Source organism: Pezoporus wallicus, unplaced genomic scaffold (genome assembly GCF_028554395.1).
Source record: "Pezoporus wallicus isolate ANWC-B61680 ecotype Strahan unplaced genomic scaffold, APGP_CSIRO_Pwel_v1 contig_6789, whole genome shotgun sequence".
NCBI classification, from domain to species: Eukaryota; Metazoa; Chordata; class Aves; order Psittaciformes; family Psittacidae; genus Pezoporus; species Pezoporus wallicus.
In genome coordinates, this window is record NW_026637361.1 from 959318 (window position 1) to 982394 (window position 23077).

General features: G+C 39.6%; 1 protein-coding gene across 4 annotated transcripts in view; it reads left to right on the forward strand.

The window, feature by feature from the left end:
* Window positions 1–23077, forward strand: part of AFG2A (AFG2 AAA ATPase homolog A) — a 227132-nt gene that overhangs the window by 198970 nt on the left and 5085 nt on the right. For 2 of the 4 annotated variants that reach the window (XM_057405164.1, XM_057405165.1), the window contains one exon: window positions 1203–6087. The exons of 1 other annotated variant lie outside the window; for it this stretch is intronic. In XM_057405164.1, coding sequence (XP_057261147.1) covers window positions 1203–1379 — 177 coding nt within the window. In that variant the 3' untranslated portion in view covers window positions 1380–6087. Of the gene's footprint in view, window positions 1–1202; window positions 6088–23077 lie in introns of those variants that run through there. One more of the 4 variants, XM_057405166.1, reaches the window with a different exon arrangement.

Here is a 23077-nt window from a genome sequence, read left to right on the forward strand (position 1 = left end):
AGATTTCTAGGTTTGGTGTTAGACATGGATGGGGGAAGGGAGGTTTGATCCAGTTTGGGTTTTTTTCTTTTTCTTTAAGTAGATTTATTTTTGTGTTGAGATAGGGAAATAGTCACACTGTCTACTTGGAGAAAAACCTGAACAGGAAGACCAGTATCCCTCCGTTAACTTTCCAGATGATGTATTACTTACCTCTGCAAGAAGTTGGTGCACTAAATCTCAGCTATGCTTCCACATTTAACTTCCACATTTGTCTCTAAGTCCTGAAAAGCATTAAAATGCATAAGAGCAGTGTTTAGCTTCACTGCTCATTAGAGCAGCACAGAACTAACAGTAATATTGTTGTAACTTGACAAAGCCATCTAAATCCATGCATGTTTTCTCTTGAAAGCTTCCTAAACATGCTGCTAAATCCTCTGAAAAGCTACTAAACAGCTTTGGCAACCATTAGCACAGCATAAGCAGGGGAACTCCTTTCAGTAAGTGAACAAACAGAGAAAATATGCTGAATAGCTGGACAAATGTGTTTCAGCTGGCTCTTTCACTTACAGATATAAGGGAGCAGTCAATATCAATCACTGTTTTCCCTGTTGCACTGGAAATCACAATATCTCTTTTCATTCTGCAAGCTCTTTTCACCACAGTAATGTGTCTTTAGAATGACACTGGAATCAGTCTGTTTCCGCTGTCTAAAGTCCAGAGAGCTTAAAAACACATTGCAGGTTATGAGACCTTAACCCTCCTCCCCTTCCACTGCTCTCTCCTTCTAGCCTGCCTTTTGGAATTAATTGTTTTTACTTCTTTCCCAGTGTAAAGTTGAGAAAGAAAAGTGCCCACAGAACCTGGGAATATCTGCTCCTGTGCTTTAGGGACAGAAAAATGTATCTCTTGTTGTTGGGGCTTTAATTTATCAGGTGTCGTGTGGAGTTTAACACAAGGTAATATGATTATTAAGTTAATTTGCAACATCCTGTAATATGAAATGTAATGTTATTGTGGTTTCAATTTTGAGCTATATCCTGTTTCTTGGATGTCCTAATCACCCACAACCTCATTTATTAAAAATAGTTGGAGAAAATCTGACCATGTGAGCGTCTGGCATTTAGAGTATGTTGGTGTCTTGTGTTTGCTTTCTTCCTTTCAAGTAATGTATTTTATAATAGTAATTTTTTGTGGGGGTTTTCTTTATTGTTTCTTTGCAGATAACAGCAGTCTGCAGAGAAGCAGCCCTTCTAGCTCTTCAGGAAGACATACATGCCAAATCTATCATGGGACAGCACTTTCGGTACGCACTGACTATTGTGACCCCGAGAATTCCTGATTCGTTAATCCAGTTTTATGCAGATTATCAGCAGCAAAGTGGACTGCACGCGCTTTGAAAGGCAAATTAATACATACACCTATTCACAGTGTGAATAGTGTATTTCCTTTGTAAAGCTGTCAAAAGCCAAAGAATTTTGTATTGTGAGTAGAGTGTCTGAAATTAACTCAAGTGCAGAATTGTCATAATAAATGCCTATGTGGAAGTTTGGAGCATAACTGGTATCATGTAAAACTTCATATTTTTACAGTTCCAGTGGTATAATCTGCATTTTGGAGGTGATAAGATTGTTAGTTTAAGTCAATTTATTGGAGTGTGTATCTGTAAATCAAAAAGTAATTATCAAATTCTGAATTTTTGGTGGATTCTTGGCCCTAAAGAGAGTAGCAGCAAGTGTCATTACTGCCTTCATTTGTTCCTGCCTCAGCCGTAGTCTGATCCCAGGGACTGTCTCAGTGAGGCACAGACCTGAGGAGTGGCCTCACTACAAAAAATGCTGACAATTATTCTGAACCTTTTGATTTATGATCTCCAGAAAAGCTGCCAAACAGGCTTGATGAACATAGAGTTTTCCGAGGTAAAGCTAAGGTATCATGACTGATGACAATGAAACATTTGTTTTTGGTTTTAAACAACTCCTCTTTACACGTACTGGGAATTAGGCATCTTTAAAACTGTACATCCCTTGGCTAACCGAAAACCACTGCCAGGCCTCAGCAAAAGATTTCTATTGTTATTTGTTTGTTTCCATCAAAATAAATAGGAATGTTGATTGGTAATTTAAAGCTGGCCACTTGAATGAATACTAATTAATGAATAAGAAAACCTCCTTGCAAAAACTGTTATAAATGACCACAAAATAGTTCAGGGACAGGTAAAATCTTTTGGGCTTATTTCTTTGTTATATTGAAATGACTATGGGTCTTTATAGGTTCTCTACTTTGCACTCAATATGAAATGAAGATAAGTAAACTCATTTTCAGCTTTTTTCCCCCACAGTAGAAAGACTGAGCTTTTCTATTCCATACATGAAAAATAGAGGGAAAGATAAAGCAAAAACAATACAAACTTGAATCAAAATGGGAAAGAAAAAAAAATAAACCCCCTCAATTTCAGTGGGGAATTCTGTGTTTTCCTGGTGTTTTGCAGGTAAATAGAAGGCTTTCCAGGTCAAAATTTTAGCCAAATCCAGCTTTCATTTGTTGAAGTAAACAAATATATTTTTAGGCTCTGTGTAAAGTTATTTTTTGGATTTGTTTATCGATGGTTCTGAAGACTTTTCTTTCTTGCAGCCATTAGATATATATTCAGAAGAGTAGTAATTATTTAGAAATTTCCATAAATTTATGAGAAATTTGTGTATATCTAAGAGAGACTTCTACTATATTTACTTAAGTTATCAATATGAAATTTTAAAAGTAATCTCTTGGCCTTGATTATGGTTTTTCTCTTTTAGTTCCACTCTGTACATAATTTGCAGCTTTTAAACAGAAATATACTATTTTTATATAGCAACTTTTCTATTTTATTTTAAACTCTTGTTGTTATAATTAGCATTTAATTTTACTATCTCTGAAAAGGGTTAGAGCATGAGAAAAAGCATGTCGTTCACTTAGTTCATGTGATGTATGGGCAGTTTTTTTTCTTTTTTCATTGTTTGACCTTTTAATAGTACAACAGACAGAGGGAATTAAGAAAATTATAAATTGGAAAAGTTGCCTTGGGGATCAAGACTGTATTTGAAACTACTTTATCATCTTTTTCTAACTTTTATATACTACATCTTGAAACTCAGGTTGTGAACTGTTTATTATAACCATTGCATTTTTGATAATTCCAAAAATTAAATGCCACACTGTTATCCCCTGGTACTTTCCTCCAGTGTGTGTTCCTGAAGGAAGGAAAGAAAAACTAGTTTTTACTGCCAATAATGAATTCTGTTTATAATTTTATATCCTAAAAATAACACTATTGATGCTCCAGATCCGTAGCAAAACTAAATCGCCATTTCTTGGGAAGTGTTCAGTCAGATCCCTTGGGAATGTCCACCAACGCAAGAATCTGAACGGAGAGAGGCAGGTAGGAGCTGGCTGCCCTTTCTGTACGTGGGCTTCTGTTGCCACTAGTGAGAATTTGCACATTGAATTTTAGGACATTAGGAGAGAATGCTGGTCCATGACTGCTGTTCATGCTTTAGGAGAGAACCTATCCCTGCAAACATTTGTCCTCTCATCTGCACAGTACCACATGTATCCACGTGGTACCAAATCTCTTGATACATACCTACATGCCTGAAGGGATTTTAAATGTAGGAAGCTGCCTTTTTTTACGTTGGGTTTGTAGGACTTGGTTTTTAAAAAAGCAAGATACTGTTAAAATCTGAAGTCCCTAGAAGGTTTCTGTTGCTCCCAAAGACTGATTCCACTCAAAATCTTGCTCCATCCCAAGCCACAGATAAATTGAGATTTAAAGGAAGGTGTGGCGATTCCCCTTCTCTTTCCTAATGACAGATCACCATTATCATGAACTACCACCTTGAAACTTCACAAAAATCTGGAAAGTAACCAAAAATTCAGTTTTGGCCAAAGCATATCAGCAACCTAGTCCTTTCAGAATCCAGCCTGGTGAACACTTTTGCACCCTCACCCTCTCATTGGAACTTACTGATGAAGGCACTGTAGGACAGAGCACTTCTGAAGTATCTTCCATTAACCTGTCATTTAAATGAGTGTTTTTTAATTCAGAGCTGAACTTTTCACAGGGTGTTTTACTGAACACATTGTGCCTTGGCACTAAATCAAATTGCTTGCAGTGTGAGGACATATAAGCCTGAACACCTCCATGCTTCAGAGTAAATCAAAGATAGAGGCATTCTTTCTTCTGCTGGGTTAATCACGTTTACTGTTGTTGGATGTTTCCCTGAGATTTACTTTTAATAAAATGATAGAGCCCCTGTGAATAGAAGAGAATGAATCTGAGAAGAATCTCTTCCATCCTCTCTTTAACTGCTGAAGTGGTTCCTAGACTTATTTCTTTACGTTCTTTAGAAATACAGTCTTTTTCCTGCCTGCCATTATCTTTTGGAGCCAGTTTTTGGCCCCAATACTGCTTGAGTTGCAGAATTGTTAACATTAAATCAGCTTTTCAACGTTTCAGGCACATTTTGTTTAAATACAAAGTCTAACTTTTTCCTCCAATAACAGCGTCTTTGAAATTGGCATAAAATGTCTTTTGACAGGTTTGCCAAAAATGACCAGGAGAATATTTATGATCAAAATGAAAAAATGTCTTCACTTAACTTGAGAAAAAGTTCAGTCCTGTGTTCTCCCTAATGTATAAACCAGATTTTCACTGCAGGTGCGATATACAATTCTTAATCCTGGAAAAAGAATGAAGTTTATTGTGGATAATTTTTCTGCAGTCGCTAAATGAGAACAGAACATAGGTTTACTGAGTTCAGGTGCAAGGGTGAACATCAGGGACAAGATAATTTTCAAAGATGGATATTCAAAATCACTGGATTTAGATTTGTCAGCCCTTTCAAATATTGTACCCTGAAAGTTTATTTTTCTGGCTTGTGTATGCTGGCTCTTTCCTTTCAGTTTCTTTACTCATTTTAAATGTCAAACTGTGGTTCTTCTCCTTCAGAAACTGGGCACGTGCCAAACATAATGCTCCTATAACTGAACATCAGGCGATTCTTGCTGCAGGAAGGCTGGCTATAGATGGCTTTTCCCTGTGAAGGCTTCAGACTCTGTGCTGATGAGGTGTGGAGAGGAGTAGAGAGAAAGCCAAACTCTAAAGCCTGGTGTTTTATAGTGTGTACTGCCCATTAAGCTGAAGTTAAGTGATGGACACAAGTTCATGGGCGGGAGAACTCTCCTTATTGCAACAGGCAAGTATCAGTGCTGTGGAGGAGGCAGATCCTTAAGGCTTTTGGATGTTTCTGGCTCTCCCAGAGAAACCGGTCAATTGGGTGGGCGAAACAGTATTACCAAAACTAGAAAAGCAAATGTCCAGTGGTTGGGGTAGCTCAATATGTAGTGATAAGTAGGAGAAAACTTAGAAGCAATTGTACTTGGAAGATGAAGAGTCAGGCAGACACCTACTGTCAAAACCTTGCCAAAAGCCCGTGAAAGAATTAGTAAAAAGCAGGCATGAAGAATTCTCCCTGCTACCTGTGATCGCAAAGCTGGGACAAAACTGAATGTGCTTCCTTCACACTCCTGTGGTTTGGGATTACCCATGTGCTAATGCAGTCAGGGTGCAGGAAGTGGCTTGCAGTGGGAGCTGGGACAAACTGACCTGCGCCTTGACCTGCTCATGACACATATGATGGGGAGGCCCACTCTTTGGCCACCACTGACAAAGCCAGCACATAAGGACAGGTGGGATGAAGGACAGTGAATAATCTTTGCATTTTGGCTACTCCAGCATAAACTGATGGCCACTGAACTCAGGAGCCAGGTGGCCTATGTAAAGCTTTTTGTAGCTGCTCCAAACTGTGTCTTGAGGTCCTGATCAATATGGAGCTAACCTATAAAAGAGTTGCATTTGGAAGATTGGTTTTACATTGTGACCCTTTTGTATTTGTATTTAATGTTCTTGTTATGGTTGTAGTGAATTGCTGTAATTTTTACCTACTATGAACCCCAAATTCTTCTGCTTTTGCTGACACATTTTTTTTCCTGACACGAAAGAAAATACTGTAGGTAATCTAATGTGTGCAATTTAATAAAGAGCTTTTACTAGGGAGTAGAATCACAGTTGTAGTTGTGCACGTTTTGAATGGCAGGTTAACATCTGTAAGACAAATATTTCAACTGAAACCTATTCCTAATCTTGGGGCTTGTGTCTGCTTTTTTTTGCAACTGCTACCTATTCATTTATTAATCTTTTCTGCAGGAAACTCAGCCATGCATTTCCTCCAGGGCTTTATATGTTCTGTGTTAAATATTTTAAATGGTGTCATTCTTCCCTGCAGACTTAAATCCAAGGGCTCCAGAGTCCTGATAAATCTGTGTTTTCTCTGTTGACTAGTCCGCCAAGGACCAAACCCTGGTGTTTGCGTGGCAGGCCTCCAGCAAGAGCCCAGGGATGGCAAGAAAAGGCAATGGCAACCAGATGACATTCTTTCCCTTTGAATTAGTGTAGAGTCATTGCTCAAATAGATTTCAGATCCTTCCCACAAAATTTGAGGCTAGTGTGTTGACTGCCTGTGCCTATGCAAGACCCACGGCAATAAAGCTTGGATTCATCTAAAAGATTAAGGGAGCGGAGTCGCTCTCGCTTTCCTCAGTACTCATTGAAGAAATGCTTAAAGACAGTCCAGACAGTGATTTATCACAGCTAAGAGCTGAACTACCTTTTTGGAGGTCCAAAAGGGATAACTGATGTCAAGAGAGGCCCCATGGCAATTATCTACAGAAAGTGCCTTAAAATAGGTGGAAGGAATTGAGAACAGTAACTCTCAAAATACTGAGAAAAATATTTTATCAACTTGTGCAAATATATCCTGTTTGCATAAATGGTTCTGGAAATGCTGTTGTTCTCTTCCTCTCAATACCTGTGTCTGTGTGGCATGGCAGTGTGCTCTTAACCACACACACCTCTGATTTTTTTTATCTTTTTAGTAACAGACAGGAGTTTTCACATCCCTGTTTGGTAAAGTAAATGGCTCCACATCAGCGGAGTGTGGAAAGGGCTTTGATAACCTTCAAGGTGAAATACTTGTCAGCTCTCACTTTATCCAGGAACGGATTATCTGGGCTGTGGAATAATGAGGTCATGTCTTCCCTCCACACTGCTGGCAAGAGCTTCAAATTTCACACAGGGGTAGCTGCTTACATCAAGCCAGCTTTGCTTAATGCCGTTTAAAGCTACCTCCATTTTCTGTCAGCAAGTTTTTACCAAACTGAGGATGTGAAATGTGTTCGTATAGCCTTATTTGCATTATGTGAGGTGTTTCCATGGTCTGTGGATTGCTGTCTTAACAGAGAGTTGATTGGTTTTGATGCAGAAGTGCAAGATGCAAGTAGCAGAGTGACTTGCCTGTGCTGCATACAGGCAGGCATTGCTTATGAGGAACGTAGAGCAGGATTTGGCAGGTGAGTGGACCAAGGCCACATAGCTCTTTTCAGGTGAGTGTCCCACTAGTCAACTTGCTGCACTGCCATGAGCCTAAATCTGCAGTTTTTATGCAGAGCTACTGCATTGTGAGTGGCCACCGACATGAAAGATCCCTAAAGCACACAAGCTGTGGATGTTAAGGCCTATGGGTGCTTAAGTAGATTAGCAAACAAACAAATCCTTTAATACTCTGGAATGGTTCCTCACCACCTAAGTAGAGATTATTCCACCAAACCAGCAAATTTTACCCTTCTACCTAGTGTAAAATATGCCTTTCAGATAGCTAAGTTCTTTAATAAGCACTCATGGTTAATAAGTACTCATGGTTAAAAAATAATTTTAAAATAAAGGAAATAGGAAAGTATATTGAAAACTTCTGTGTGGATTTCAAAAAAGGCACAAAAATGTTAGACAGACCCTGTGAAAACTGAGGTTACTACAGTGCTGGCCGTCGCGTACAAAGGATGCGACACCAGGAAGGTCACTACCACAGAAGATGTTATCCTTACTATTAGTTTTACAGAACTCATTACCATTTTATGTACAAATGTGTGACATAACTCACCACCACTTTCTTCTTAGTATTGTAAAAATCTTGGTTAAACTGTCTACATGTCTTGGTTAAACATGTAGAAACAACGGGTTACCTTGGTCTGATTCCGTTTCCAGGCTTTCATCATCTGTAATTTTAGTAAAAAAGTGCTTTTGTTAATATGCAATGCATCATAGTAACCGGTTACACTTTTACTACAAAAGGGTGTTTTATTTTCCTGAGGGATGAATAGTAATCAAGTATCAGCTGGTAGTGCCAAGTCCCTTGATAACACAATTGGCTGCATACAGCTTTGTTAGGCCCTTTCCTGCACTTGCCGGGAGAGACTTAAAAGAAGATGGTAGGAAAGCTGTTCTTTCCCTACTTGCGTGTTGGGATCGGAATTTTGGGATCCTTTTGTCTGCTGGGTGAAAAGGTGAGTGCCTGCATCGACTGGTGAAGCCCTTACTGATTAACAGTGGTGAGGGAAAGGTGGGAGAGGAGATAGAAAAATGTTTGAAAATAAACATGTGAATTAGGAAGATTACCCTGAGATTAAACACTGACTGACTTTAATGTGGAAGGGTGGGGGTTGATGGAGTTGGAAGGTGACAGAAAGTGGGAATACTGATTATAATCAGAGTAGGGGCTGATTTGTGTTATTTTGATGCTGATTTCAGTGTGATGGTGATCTGAGGGAAGGCTACAATCACCCTGGCCCTATATAGGAAGTGTCTCTATGCTAAGCACCAAGTGGAATCTGGCTTTGATCTCATTAACCCCATCAGCACTAGATTAGCAGATGTGTTTCTGGAGTTTGACTCTTCAGATGCTTAAGGTGTATGTACGGTGGCAGCAGGGCAGCACAAGGTGTTTGATGTGTATGGCAGTGAGACCTCTCTGAAGTCTTTGGAGGAACCCCTCTTGATATGCAGCAAGCCCCACATGTGCAGAGAGTTTTTACAGATCTTTTTTTTTTTCCTCCTAGAAATATTTAATTGTCATATCATTGGCAGGGTTCAGAACAGTTGAAGAAACTTGAGAAGAAAAAGTTAAGACTTCTGATTTTTTCAGAAATTTAGTATCAGGTAATGTTATCAAGAGGAAGGAGGGGAGTTCTGCCCTTTTTCTCAATGAGAAGAAGAAGAAGAGTTGGGGAATAAAAATCTAAGAAAGTGGGGAGGAAAAGAAAAGAGTAGAAAGTGTGTGTGCAAAGTTTCCTCCTTTCTTCTAAAGTCCACTCGTTTATTTCTAAACTCTACAAGAAAAACAATGAGATAGAGAAGGAAAACCCACAGCAACAGTAACAAGCTCAGAGGTTTTATTTTTCTAGAAGCATCTGTAGCCATCAGAAGGATCTTGTACGTTCAACAGATCATTTTGTTCCTCACTACTGGTTTTCTGTGACTTTTGAAAAAGGACATGCAAAGAGCTGATGTGAGTTATGTGCAGGAAGCTGCACAGGACAGGGGGAGCAGTGTGGGAGGTGTTGCAGGGCAGAAATGATGGCATAGCATGAAGAGCAGGGTCCCAGAACAGCACCCTAGCCTGGGTAAGAGCAGCTGTGTGCCGTCTCCAGCAGCAGAGCTGAAGCAGAGCTCTGAGAAGAACAGCATCCTTGGACTGGTGTTTTCTGTGCTGCACAAAGCCTCAGAAGAAACTGAGGCAGTGCCCTGTGCTGTTGCTGTGGCCATTGCTGCTGGTAAGCTCTGCTGCACTGCCCAAACAAGACTTACTTAGACAATTTGCTGTTATAACTTCCCCTTATTTATCCCTGCCAGCAGTGTAGCATCCACCCTGGTATGGACATGGTGACTATTTCAAATTAATTTGAGGTTATGTTGTCCGTGTTCACCCAGGCAGAATTTGCACACTGTGATGACAAAATCAGCCTCACGCTGAGCATCAGGTGGAGGAGATATTGTTAGTAACCTTTAGGCTTTATTTTTGTTTTAAATTCCTCAAGTTCTAACCCTGTAAAAGAAATTACAATAGATCAAATGAAAAAAGAAAATTCTGCGTTACTGCAGGTGCCTATTTTGATGGTATCTAAAATGGAAGTGTATGAATGTCAAGAGTATTCTCAGCCAAACCAATTGGGTTTTGTCTGGTGGTTCCTTCAGAATAAAGTATGGTTCACTGTTTGCTTTGGGTGTGTTTTCGAAAGGGCTTATTTGGAAGAGCATCTTGGAGATGGCTTTGCACAAAGATGTGTTTTATATGTTGAAGTCAGTTCCATTAGGATTGGACTTAGTGTGACTTTTTGGGAAGAGTCAATATCCTCACTGTGATGAGTGTCTTATAATTTTAAGATGGATGTATCCTATTGCATTGTCTTGGAAGAGACCACAGAAGAAGCTGAAGAAGTTGAGACTGAGCTTGGAAGTGTGAGCAGAATGTGTTCTAGGTGACTTCTCTTCTGAGGCACTTTGCCATGCTCTGGAGCAACTTAAGTTATTTTTGTAGTAGTTCCATTTGGTGGTCTCTGTACAGGTAGGAACACCAATTGGTCCTCAGGGGACAGGAGTAACACCTCATAGGCAGAAAAAAAAAAGACAAAAGAAAACTTCTCTCAACAGTGAATGTGCTGCTGTTATCTGAGAGCTGCAGGGACTCTGCTGCAGTGAAGAGCAGTCATTCTTTTTCTTTTCTTGCTGCTGCTAAGCAGCAAATGGTCCTTAAAGTGGTGGCAGTAGAACAACATGAGGTCTGAGGCTTTGATCATTGCTCCTTCATAAACACCTCCACGTGCTTTCTGGTTTGGGCAAGCCTTGTGTTTGTCCTCCCCACACTGCTCTTGAGTTTTCCGCTTCCAGGTTATTTCCTGCCTTGGATCTCAGGGGTGGCATGATTTAAAATACATCTATATGCATGAAATATATCTAAAATGATATTCCCGCTGATATCTTAAGCTCCTGAAAATTGTACCATGCTTTCCAATCACACATGGGGTTAAAATTACTCTTTACCGGATAAAATAAATTAGCAATGTAGGACATGTTTTCTTTCTCTGAAACTGAGGCTGGTTTTAAATGAAAGTTGTATTGTTTTGTTGGTACTTTTTTACCGAGGCTGTTTTCCCCACATGTAGAAGCTGTTGTTGCTCTGTAGGAAGCTTTTCAGGCTAGGAGTCAAATTTGATGGCCCAGTTGGTTCTTATTGTGACACCTTAGGAAGACATTTCTCCCTCATGAGACTTACTCTCTCCCTCTTTTGTAAAGTACTTTATTTCTATACTCTACCCTTCAGTCAGGGGATCTCAAAGTTCTGTGCTAGCTCTAAAGTTCTGCTGTTGCAGCAACTAAAGGAAAGATCCCCCTTCATGGTGATAGTAGTGTGTGTGTGGAAGGAAAATAATGGTTGTTATGACATGCTAAGACCCTGCAGTTGTAACACATTTGTCCTGCCTTATGTAAGGGCTGGAAACAGAATGCGTATAATAACCTCGGGTTTTTAATCTCTGCAAAACATAATTATTTGGAAGGGTGGTTGGAGGGGTAAGCTAGAAAAAATAAACTACTAGTATAATAACATCCATATTAAAAAAAACAACCAACACAGATTTAACATGTTATATAATCTCTGTTAAACTTGCTCTGGGAAATCCTCCAAGAACCAGTGTCAGTCTCCATTTTGTGCAAGTCTGTACATAACATTTATAAGAATTTGTGTGCAGCTGGGTGGGGAAACAGTGAAATAAGAAGTTAGAACAGAATGTAGCCTCACCAAAGTCTTTCTGCAGTGGAGCATTCAAAGCAGAAGTCGAGGGAGGTTTATTCCTTTGCAGCTCATTCCACAAAACCACCCCCCCTGCACACGCAACTTCCAGAGCTGCATCCTAGGCAGTGTGTTTCCCAGTGCACTCGCATCTCACTTCTGACATCAAGCAGCAGTCTGAAAGGCTTCTAGGCATATTAATCTCATAAGTAAGTGCTGCTTTGAGATGTTATGTTAAAAAATAGTTCAGTTCTCTCAGCTGGATGCTGCCATGCCATGGGAAGCATCTAGCATGTTGTTCGTGGCCCCGTCAGCTACACTGATGGTACCTTTCAGTTTACGTTTGCTCTGTTGCATACAGGTACAGCAAATAATTTAATGATTCCTAAACTTAATGACTTAAATACATGGGGGAAAGCTGCTGAAAACAGGAATTATTTGCACTGCTTTTGTGAAATGCAGAAGAAACTCTTGGCACTTTTCTGCCAAAAGGCAAGCCTGGCTATTGATCTGCTTCTCCTGCTGAGCTTTTGTCATCTTTTTTGTCCTTTCCACCTTCCTCTTTCTCTTCTGGCATTGTTATGCTGCTTCTTTCCCATTCCCTGCCAGAGAGGGTTGTTGTCCTCTGCACAGCTCAGCAGAGCAGCAAGTGGTGCTGAAAATACTGATTATGTGGAAGTGATTTGGGATATGGCATATTTCAGCAAGCAAGCATGTAATACAGGAGCATTTGTAAGCTTTTGCTGAGGCATCCTTTCTAGTGAAGTTCTTTGAGGAGACTGGGATTTGAGTTTTATTTGCTTGTGTCCAGACCATTCTTCTGATAAAGAGATTAAGTTCTCTTCAGAAAAGGTAAACTGTGGAAAAGTATATTGCAAAAAGTCATATTGCATTTGGTTTTGCAAAATGGGGCATAATCCAAATTCCATTTGAAAACAATGAGTGTGTAATAAACGTAAGAATTGGCTCTTGCTTACAACTGCCAAGAACTTCATGAAGGCCTTGCTTTTGTTTTCCTCAGAAGTTCACTTTTTGGTAATGCTCTTTGTCAGGAAATCAGCTGGGAGCTAGATAAAACAATGCACTGATGAGGTTAGTGCTGAATGTTAATACACTTGACTAAGCCATGTGTCTTGCCATGTATTATGGCTTGCTTCAGGGCCCAGTAGAGTGGCTTTGAGTCTTCAGTAGTGTCAGCAGGCTTTAAACAGCTCAGTTGGTGTCTGTGAATTTTACTTTCCAGCGAGGCTGTGCAACTTAATTTTTATTACCAAGAGTAAAAATGCATTTGAGGTTAGTGAAGTCCACAGCGCTGGGAACTCCATTGTCTTTTTCTTTTTTTCTTGTTGTTTTTTTTTGTTTGTTTTTTTTTTTTTTTTCCTCTCCCAGAACTAGAAAGAGCAGTAGGAAACGCATGCTGTCTTTCTGGTGCACTACATATGCAACCTGGGCAAGGAGGAGGAAGAAAACATGCAGTGCTGACTGGATTCTGCTGTTGAAGGCTTTGCTCTGGAGCCTGTTCTTCAACCTGCCTCCAAAATACAATTTTATTGATGTTTTTGAAAACATTTCTTGAAGTTTGTCTGCCCCTTCCTTGTACCATTGTGATTTCACTTGAAATCAAGTGGTCTTCTACAACATATACTGAGAAAATATTTTTTCTTTTTTTATAATTTTAGTTCAAAGTGTAAGTTTATAATAGATCCAATGGACCAATGGTCTCTGTCTAAACTACCTCTAATATCAACAGCAGCTAGTTTAGCTGTTCTGCAAGGAGCAAAGTTGAAAGTGTTTCACATTTATAGCACCTCTTTCATTTACTTTGCATCTTTATAGGTATAAACTACTATGCATATTGGTATTCAGGTACCTAACAGTACATGGAAAGATGCATATTCTTTAGAAAAAGCATGTCTTCAGAAATTCTCAACATCAGTTGACGGGAACCTACAGATCTGCTTGAGATGAAATATGCTTTTATTGATACATCTCTCTGTTCCCAAGTTTGACTTCCCAGTTTTACTCCAAAGGAAAGGAGTGGCTTTAGGTACTCTTTTTTAGATTTCTGTGCTCTGTTTTGAATGTTGCTCCTTTGATAAGCTAAGAGTATCATATTCCGTGGTCAGTATAACAAGTTGTTAGTTTTTTGCCATAAGCAAATTAATTTTTTTGTGTACTTGAAAATTTCTGGTATGTTTATGAACCTCAACTTTTAACCTGATTGGTGCCAAAGATTATTGCCAATGTAGTAAGAGCCGGTAGGACATCCTAGTTAGATATTGTTATCAGCCCACAGGAACTAGGTAGGAAGTTGTTTTTAACAACTGAACTCATAGTCATTTAACATGCACCTCCACTTCCAACATTTCCATGGTTTGTGGCTGGCTGGCCTTCTCAGTGTCTCCTCAGTGACTTGTCTACCTCAACTTTCTCTTTTAGTAGTTGCTCACAGATGTGCTATCTTCTACATGCCTTCTGTCTTTGCTGTCCACATAACAAGTAACCTTGTTGGTTTTCCTGACAGGGTTCTTCATTTCTATCTCTCCTTTCTGCAGGGCAGGGGAGGGGGGAGGATATTTCCTGGCATGATGGAAAGCCCTTCATGATGAAAAGTAATTTGTTCCTTTCAAGCAGAAAAATCCACACTTTCCCATAGTTTGCAATTAATGTGGGTATGAAATAGCTGAAAATCCAGCACTCTTAGCTATTTCAGTGGCAGATTCAATTTTTAATATTTTAAGTAGCAAATATTTCCTATGTTTCAATAAGAAGCTCTTTCATAAGAGGCCAATTTTTGAGTTTGTTTCTTTTAAAAACTTCAACTTTTTGCATTTACCTTCCAGTAGAGTTATATGTTCTGCCATACTGCCATGACCGGTGTATAGAAGGTGATAATCAGTAACTTATTCTGATTGACATTAGTAATTGCTATAGAATTGACTTGACATCTAGATAGCATTTAGTGCTAGGCAGTATGTTTCAGTAACACTGTGAAGGATGAAACACAAGATTTTCAAGATCTGCCTGGGGAGGTTAGACGATAGGAATTTTCCCTTATTGCCTTAGAAACAACTTATTTTTACTGTGACTTCCTATGAACTGCTGGGCACTTCTGCTTTGAAAGAATCGGCATCCTGGAAATTTAAGTCTACAGGAGCTACTGGAGCATTTGTAGTTGACTCTTAAGTTTTTTTTTTTTTCATGTGGCAAGTTCAAAAAAGAAAAGCAAATGGTTTTGAAAAGTAATTTTTGGCACCAATTCAGCTCCAAAAATGTTTTCTATTTAATTCCTATGTTTCACACTGTTTGTGTGATGAAATATGAGTATCACTGCTTCTGAGTTGCTGTACTCTTGTAGAGTTGTGGTGAGAGATCTTTTCCATGTCTCTTTAATCATAGAAGAGTAAAAGAAAGGTGTGGGGGTTGTTTTGTGGGTTTTTTTCCCCTCTACAATACCTTCAACACAGAATATCATAGCGATATACTGAAAATTATTTCTTAGCTGCATAAGAATATCGTAGGCTTCTGTTTCAAGTTTCTGGAGATGGAACATTTGGAGAAGAAATAAAAAAGTAGTGTTAGCTTGCTGTGAGAACAGAACAGTGTTTAAGTCCTAACAGATATATGTTTAAGTTTTGATCAGCCCTCTACAGAGCTGAAATCCAGTCTGGTGATGACAGCTATTTCACTTATTTTAAGAGGTATGGACATAAATAGCAGCTGAGCAGTTGACCTCAGTATCTGCTGAGGCTAAAGACAACCTTTTTTTGAATATTCTGAGGTCTCTGTCTAGCCTTCCATGTGTAAAAGACTGGAACCCACTGAGGAACTGTTTGCTGTTTTGAGTTTTTTGATTTGTTTAATAAACAGGACATGAAATTGCTACAAACACTGAATTCAGTCATGCAATGATATACTTACTCCTAAGCTAATGTAAAAAGCACTGGAAACACACAGTAAGAATGCTAGAAAAATGTGCTGTGTTTTGTTTTTTTCAACAGGGCACACTTGGCATTTTTATCTTTATTAGATGCTTCCTTTAAGCCAGATTATACCAGTGCAGATGTACGTCAAAGACCTGTAAGCAACAGTACAGTACCTCCTTTGTGAATACTTCCATATTGCAGCTATGGTCCAAGAAATATCATCTTGCAGTAGCATTATGGCAGTGGTCTGGAAAGTTAGCATGCTACTATAGGGGAAATAATCCATTTTCTGCATAATTTCCAAAACTGCTGAGCTTCAGTTTCCTGAACTTAGGAAGCAATAGATACAAGATCGTAATTAGCCTTTGAGATACTTTAAACAGAGTAGTGGATATGGCCATAATGTATTGGAATTCTTTGGCTTCTCAAGAATACCATGTTTAATGAATCACAGAAAGAAACAAGAATCACACCAGTGGTTTCAGAATAGAGAGCTACTGAGGGAATCTAAAAGAGGACCACCCCCCCAACCCAAACACACAAACACACACACACACACTATTTTTGGTATCATAACATACACATGTTAAGTGTGTACATGTTCTTCTGGATGAGAACCAGCAGGAGAGGTGGCACAAGCTTTCCTAGCAGCACAGCTCCTGCCTCTTCTATGGCCTGTCTCCCACCCTGGTGGAAATGAGAGGCTTGATCATCAGTAACATGACAGTATGTGCATTGGCATGTGTGGTTTATGGGCTTTGTTGTTAAAGGTTTTTTCAGTCTTTTTTGGTGAGGGAAATCTGACCTTTTTAACCCAAACGGTCTTGAGGGATAATATGTTGTGGGTTTTTTAATATATGTAAAATACATGCATATATTAGGTATATAATAAAGTAATTAGAACAAAGAGAGAACACACAAACTATCCCCATAACACAGAAGTCTCCTGACTTCATTTATCCCAAAGGGAGCCAACATTAATTTTGATTTCCCTAAGAACAGTATCTGGCCCTTGACACTGAATATTCCTTGACAGATAGTTGTTATTACAGAGCAAAATCTCAAGATGCGACTAGCAAGCTCTTCTAGAGTACAACAAACCACAGCAAGCATGCAAGGGATATCTTGGCACTTAATTCAATACTTGAACTGCCAAATGCAAAATAGAATATTTTGGAGATGTATTACCCATAAAATGAGAAAAAAAAAAAGCAGATTAATGGCAAAATTATATTTTATCATTCTCTTATTGGGATGCAGCAAACTACCACTGACATTGCTGTACTCTTGTAGAGTTGTGGTGGGGATCTTTTCCACCTTTTCCACCATAAAAGTGTAAAAGAAAAGTGGAGGGTTGGCTGGTTTGTTTTTTCCCATGAGAAGTCAAAGTCTGTAAGTTCTTACGTATTGAAGCAGATGATGCTGCAGCCTGAAATATATGTGGCTCTGTCACAGAGACAATCTGTGGCATGTTCATTTTCCTGGAGCCAATTCCTGGTCCAAAAGCAATGGCAGCACCCTAGCTATTTGAGAATTGGATCTCTAGATAGACTCTGCCATAGGCATCATTTGGTGTTATACACCTGTATTCAGACTCAGGGGAAGATGTTTCTGTGGGGGGAAAAAAGACAAAAAAATCAGCACTTGGTGCATACTTCTTTTCATGAATCCATGGAAAAAATGCTTGCATTCCAGGAAATTGAAGGTCATCTTTTAAAATCTCATTGGCCTTTTGATTGGTAAAGCAGAACCAAGACGTGACATAGCTGCTAAGTTACTGCTTCCCTACAGAAGCTGTTACAGCTGTGGAGAGAAGCTAAACTTAGTTGTTGACACGCTGTTCTTGAGAACGACAAAAGAGATTGTGTTCATTAGGCCAATCCCATCATTCTTGTTAAAAGCAGTCTCAGGTTTCCATGTATATTTTCAAATCAAATTAGAAACGCTGCTCCTGAGACCTCCTTCAGCTGACAGTGACAGATTGCACAACCTGATAAATAGTAGGCATTCCTAGAGCTGTACTTAATACCAGAGTAGCCAGAAGTGGTTAGATAATAAAAACATACACAGAGCCCTGTATTTAAGTTATCAGAGAGCTTTACATCTTCTGGTAATGCAGTCCACACCTGGGGAGTGACCACTTCTCTAAAAGAAATGGGAAGGGTTTGTTCCTTGGTGGTTTTTGAAGCTAAATGCTATTATTCAGTCAGGGTGGCTTTCCTCTGGCTAGTTTTTTATCAACTGTAATTAAAACAGCCACCTCCTTTTACTCAGTTCTCAGCATGTACTTACACAGCTATATCTACACTACTTAATCCCACCAGGAGCATCTTTGTAGCCCTACCTGTTTGTTACCTAACTCGGCTGTAGAAGAATGCAAGAGAAATGGAAAACCAGGTTTACAGGCCTTTAAAAAAAAAAAAAAAAAAAAAAAAAGAATAGAACCCACTCTGAAATATATGGTTGCAGAAATTAAATTACCCAGGTTTCCTCCTTTCCCACTGAATCAATAGTCGTCACATTAATAGATTGGGATTCTTTTCTTATTTCAATTTCTTGCTAAAAATTCAGCAGAATACAGCTGGAGAAACTGGGGTTGATGCATAATCCAGGAACCTGACACCTTTCAAAATTATTATTCATGGTTGCAATGAGCTATCTTGAAGGAGAGAAGTGAGGACTGCTCCACTGAGCATGTTCTTATTTTGTGCCCTCATGGGCTTCTATGTTCGAGGGCTCCAACCTGCAGCTTCCTTCAGGGGAGCTGGGTTTGCTCAGCCATGTCACCTCATGCATGGCCACAATTTTTACCTGGCACAATCTTCATACAGAAAGTTGAGCATTTAGTCAGATACCAGGTTGAAAGAGACACCCAAGCAATTACTCTCTTAATTCACTAATACTTCTATAATGTGGCTTTGCAGTGATGAGTCTTTTTGTTGCCTCTGACAGCAGACACACACAGCAGAGTCAGGACTGGGAAATTTTGAAACACGCACAATCCGAAATCACAAGAAAGGTTGAAGAGCTTTTAACAGCCCGCTTCTTACATTCATAGACCTTTGTTTCCTTCTCCTCAGTGATGTTAAAACTATGAGATATATACATATATATACATGTATTTCTGACAATGTAGTTCAGCCCAGGAATACTTCCTATTGGTGAAAACTGACATAGAACAGAACTAACTCTGATTTCTGTGCAAGGAATCATGTTCTCAGTAGATAGTAGAAGACAACCACCTTAGTGCTACTACAGGAAACAATGAGTTGCAGATAAAGTAATTTACAATTGATGTAAGTTATCATCTGTATTAAGCAGTAGTGACAATTTTCATTTTTCACAAAAGTTTTGCAGAACTAGTATCAGCTAATTTGCTAAAAGACTTAAAAATTAATACAAAGTAATGAAGACATGAGTATCTTATATAAGCACAACCATTTACTGCAGCAGCTAAACATGAAGTCTGCAGAGACAGTTCTCCAAGGAAGAAATAAACTTGATCAGAAAACCACTAACTCTGGTATCTGAAGGAGAAATGTGAACGTACCAGTTGCCTATATGGCAACTGAGTACTGAAAAATGAAGAGACATGTTGTGGCTTGCCCTTAGAGGAGTGAAATTTTGCCTCTTGTTAGGTGCCTTTACCAATGTGTTGTCTTTCCTGTAGCTTTTCTTCAATGCTATTTGTCTTCAATTACAGTTTTGACAGCTAAAGTCCCTTTGCTATTCTTCACAGCAAAAGCAAGGTAGCATTAAAACTACCATTTGGGAAGGCCAAAAAAATCACATAGATTCTACCTAAGTTGCAGCTCCCCCATTGTTTCTCGCTAATCCCTGTTTGCCAAATTGGCCTTTCAGGGATTCAGAAGCAGGTAGCATGTATGACGAACCCTGTATCTCCAGCTACTCACCATGCTTGGGAGGAATACCCAAGGAAAACACTGGTTTCTCCAATATGGTGCAAGAGATGGGGAAGGGAAGCATGCTCTCAAACTCTCGACTTATTATACAAACCTTTGCATTTTCTTTCTTTTTCGTTTCTGCTGAATTCGGCCAGCCCCCAGCCAGCCCCCCGGCTCTGCGGCATTTCCTGTGTACTTTGATTCAGTGTTCAAATGTTCACGAAGCAGGTTCACATTGAGGTTTGTCCCTTTGTTCTCAGAGATTTGCCTGGCTGTTGCCTTTTACTATCTCTTCTGCCTCTAAGAAAAACTGATGTTATCTTCTGAAGAGAAAACTCAAGGTTTCTGTTTGCAACTTAGGATTTCCTGTGTGCCTATTCCCCGCCTGTGCAGTGATGGTGAGGAGTAGCTTAACATGGCCGCACTTCATCACAGAGCTTTCAGAGCAGTCCTTGCACAGAAGGTGAAGAAATCCCCAGCTACTGGTGCCTTTGATCTCAGATAAAGGTCAACCTGTCTAGCAGAAATCGTGATCAGAAATGCTACCTCACATCACCCTTCACTTTCACTTCCTTACCCTGAAGTGATTCCCTGTACTTTTCAGGGTACAGGTTTTTACTTCAACTCTTTGGAGCAGCTTTATTTCATCTCATGCACCAGCTTAAGCCAGGACCACCAAAATTTTCAATGAGTTGTTAAGAAACTGTCCACAATGCTTATTATTACAGCAATGTTTAATAGCTATTGTAGGATTTTGTTGGTTTACTGTTTGGGGATTTTTTAATACATGTAGGCTTACTAGTGTAAGTGTTAAAAATTTAGTTATACTCATCTTATCCCAGCAAGCACATACTGTTTCCTTACACTGAGAGTTTCTGAGGGGAGTGCTGTGGGTCCTGAGCCTGCAAACACTAACACCTTCAAAGTTCTACCCATCGCAGAACTTTTGGGAGCTGCAGGTACCAGTTGTTTCTCCCAATACCCACCTCTGCAAGATTACACTGCACGTCTCTTGGGGGAAATACATCACTTATGCATTCTACAGGTAGCAGTTTCATTTATACTTTTGTTATAAATGCTAACATCTTTTTTTTTTAAATGGCTTTTGAATCCCTCTGTAACTTCAGAAATGTTGTTACAGCTGTGAAGATTGGTTGTTAACTGACAAATAACTTGCACAAAGGCAAATGTTCTCTGCTGAGTTTCCTCAAAGCCATATTGGCTCAAGATAGTTATCACCACAAAAGATGAGTGATGGGAACAGTAAATATTGAATGCTTCAAGTACAGGCTGTTTGTCACCTCCTCTGTCTGAAATGGTACTCTGCTGATACATGGGATAGTTCTTACTCTTCGTAGACTAAGCCACCTTGTGCTGCTTAGAAGGAGCAGTGAAGTTCCAGTGTCTGGGACTGAGTATGTGTCCTCCTTCTTGACCAGGATCTGCACCTTAGCAGGGCCTAGGAGATGGCGCTGAGGGGGAAATGCAATGGTGTTCCCAGGTGGGATGCAACATGGAAGCAGCATTACTTGTTACTGATAGTGGGAGGATCGTAATTTATCCGATTAATCTTTACAGAGGTGTAGTTCACTACCTATAAAGGTCAGTCAAGTGACCTAGAGATGGAAGTTGCTTCTGGGTGTGGATTAGGGAGAAAACCAAACAAAACCCAATGATAGACTTGCCTTTTATTCTGTACAATGAGCCTTTCGGCACACTGAAGCTTGCAGGAGGGAGAAGTAGCATATGACTGCAGAAGGTGGTGGTTATCTCCAGTACATGATCCTCAAAGTGAGAGTGGAAACAGGGATTGAATCATGACTATCAGCCATCATTCAGTCTCTTCAAGCTCATTCTGGGAGGTTTTTCAGAACGATTAACTGGGCATAGAGGGCTGGTCTCTCCTGACTTGTCGGTGGGGGAGACAGACACCTTTGGATCACGGTTTGGAGAAGGAAAAATAACTTGGGTGCATTGGATTCCTGTCTGTGTGTCAATCCTCAAATTAAGGTGGTGCCAGGATGTAGTCATAAGGTGTGTCAACCCTCTTCCAAGTTTCCAATTTAAGCTCCAGAATTTTAGCTCTCCTTTCTCTAACCACAGCTTCTCGCTACTGTAATTTCCAAGAAAAATCTAATGAGATGACTTGCATGACATGTTTGCTTGAGTCCGTGGAGAGCCTTCTGACATAGCTGTACGGTTTTCCTGTGTTTCAGTGAAGTGCTCATTCAGGTGCCAAGAAATAGTAAACCACTGCCAGTATTCTTGGTGATTTTACTGACCCATTTAAGCGCAGTTCTGTATTCCTAAAACCCAGCTCTTAGGCTTGGCATCAGTTTATTAAGGTAGTATGGGCTTTAGAGACGTGAAAGGAAAAGCAATGTTTTCACAGTAGTATCCTAGGAAAAAGACACACGAGCTTCTGTAAGATGCCAGCCAGTTGCTAAATGCGAGTATTCTTGGTCATGGAGCCAAGCCTCACGGACAAGGTGGGCTCTGCTCTGTGACCCACCACAGCTCACCTACAGCTCACCTGCTGCTGCCTCTGTTGATGTTGCTGCAAGAACTACTGTGTATCACCTACCTACGTAAATGCAGTGTCTTTTGCTTTGTCTTTATTCAGAACAGAGTTGCTTTGGGGAAGAAAGCTAAAATATAGCAGACAATAGATTTGCAGGAAGTGCTGCTCTGCAGGAGTGATTTCTGTTGGTTTTCTTAGTAATTTTTGTTCTTTGCTAGGGATTTCTGGAAATTTGAGCTGTGACAGCTTCCGCAGTTTTCCAGCAGATTTCACTAGAAACAGGTTTATACTTTGTGCTTGCAGTGTGTCTGAGAATGCTTTTGAGGAGCAGTCACCTTTTATGCATCCCGAGCAATATGAATGCTAAATTGGGATAATTTTATGACCATGCCAAAGATTTTTATGCTGCTGTTTGTCACTTGAGCCTCTGTAATTGGAAGATGGCATTTATAGTTTGTCTATACTGGCCATTGGTTAATTACAAACTTAGAAGTATTAGTGATATTCTGTATATAACCTTTCATGCATCAAGATTTTATTTGATAGAGAAATACGTGATTGAAGTAAAGTTTAGTGACTACAGTTTAGTAAAGTGACAAATAAATTTATATATATAATTTGCATATTTTCTTTCCAAGCCTAGTGCAGTTTGATGGAAAAAAATAACTGCACTGCAGCCATGAGTGTGATCTGGGTGGACAGAATCGGTCACAGAATACCAGCATTGTACAAGTTCGTTCTTGTTTTAGGGATTATTTGCTTCTGGGTGAATGTTGCTGCTAAGTAGCTCCACACACATATATATATATATATATATATATAGGCAAAATGTGGGAGAATATGATTTTGGGGAAAGATATTGTAAAAAGCCATTTAGAATATTGCAGAGAAACTTGGGGCTACAGCGGTGTTCAGCCAAGCACTAGAAAGCTCAACTATTCCAAGGCATAGTATGTTGTTGTAAAACAATTCTCAGACTTTTGATTTCTTCTTACGGCATTTTTCCATGTTCTTGCAGTTGCCTTT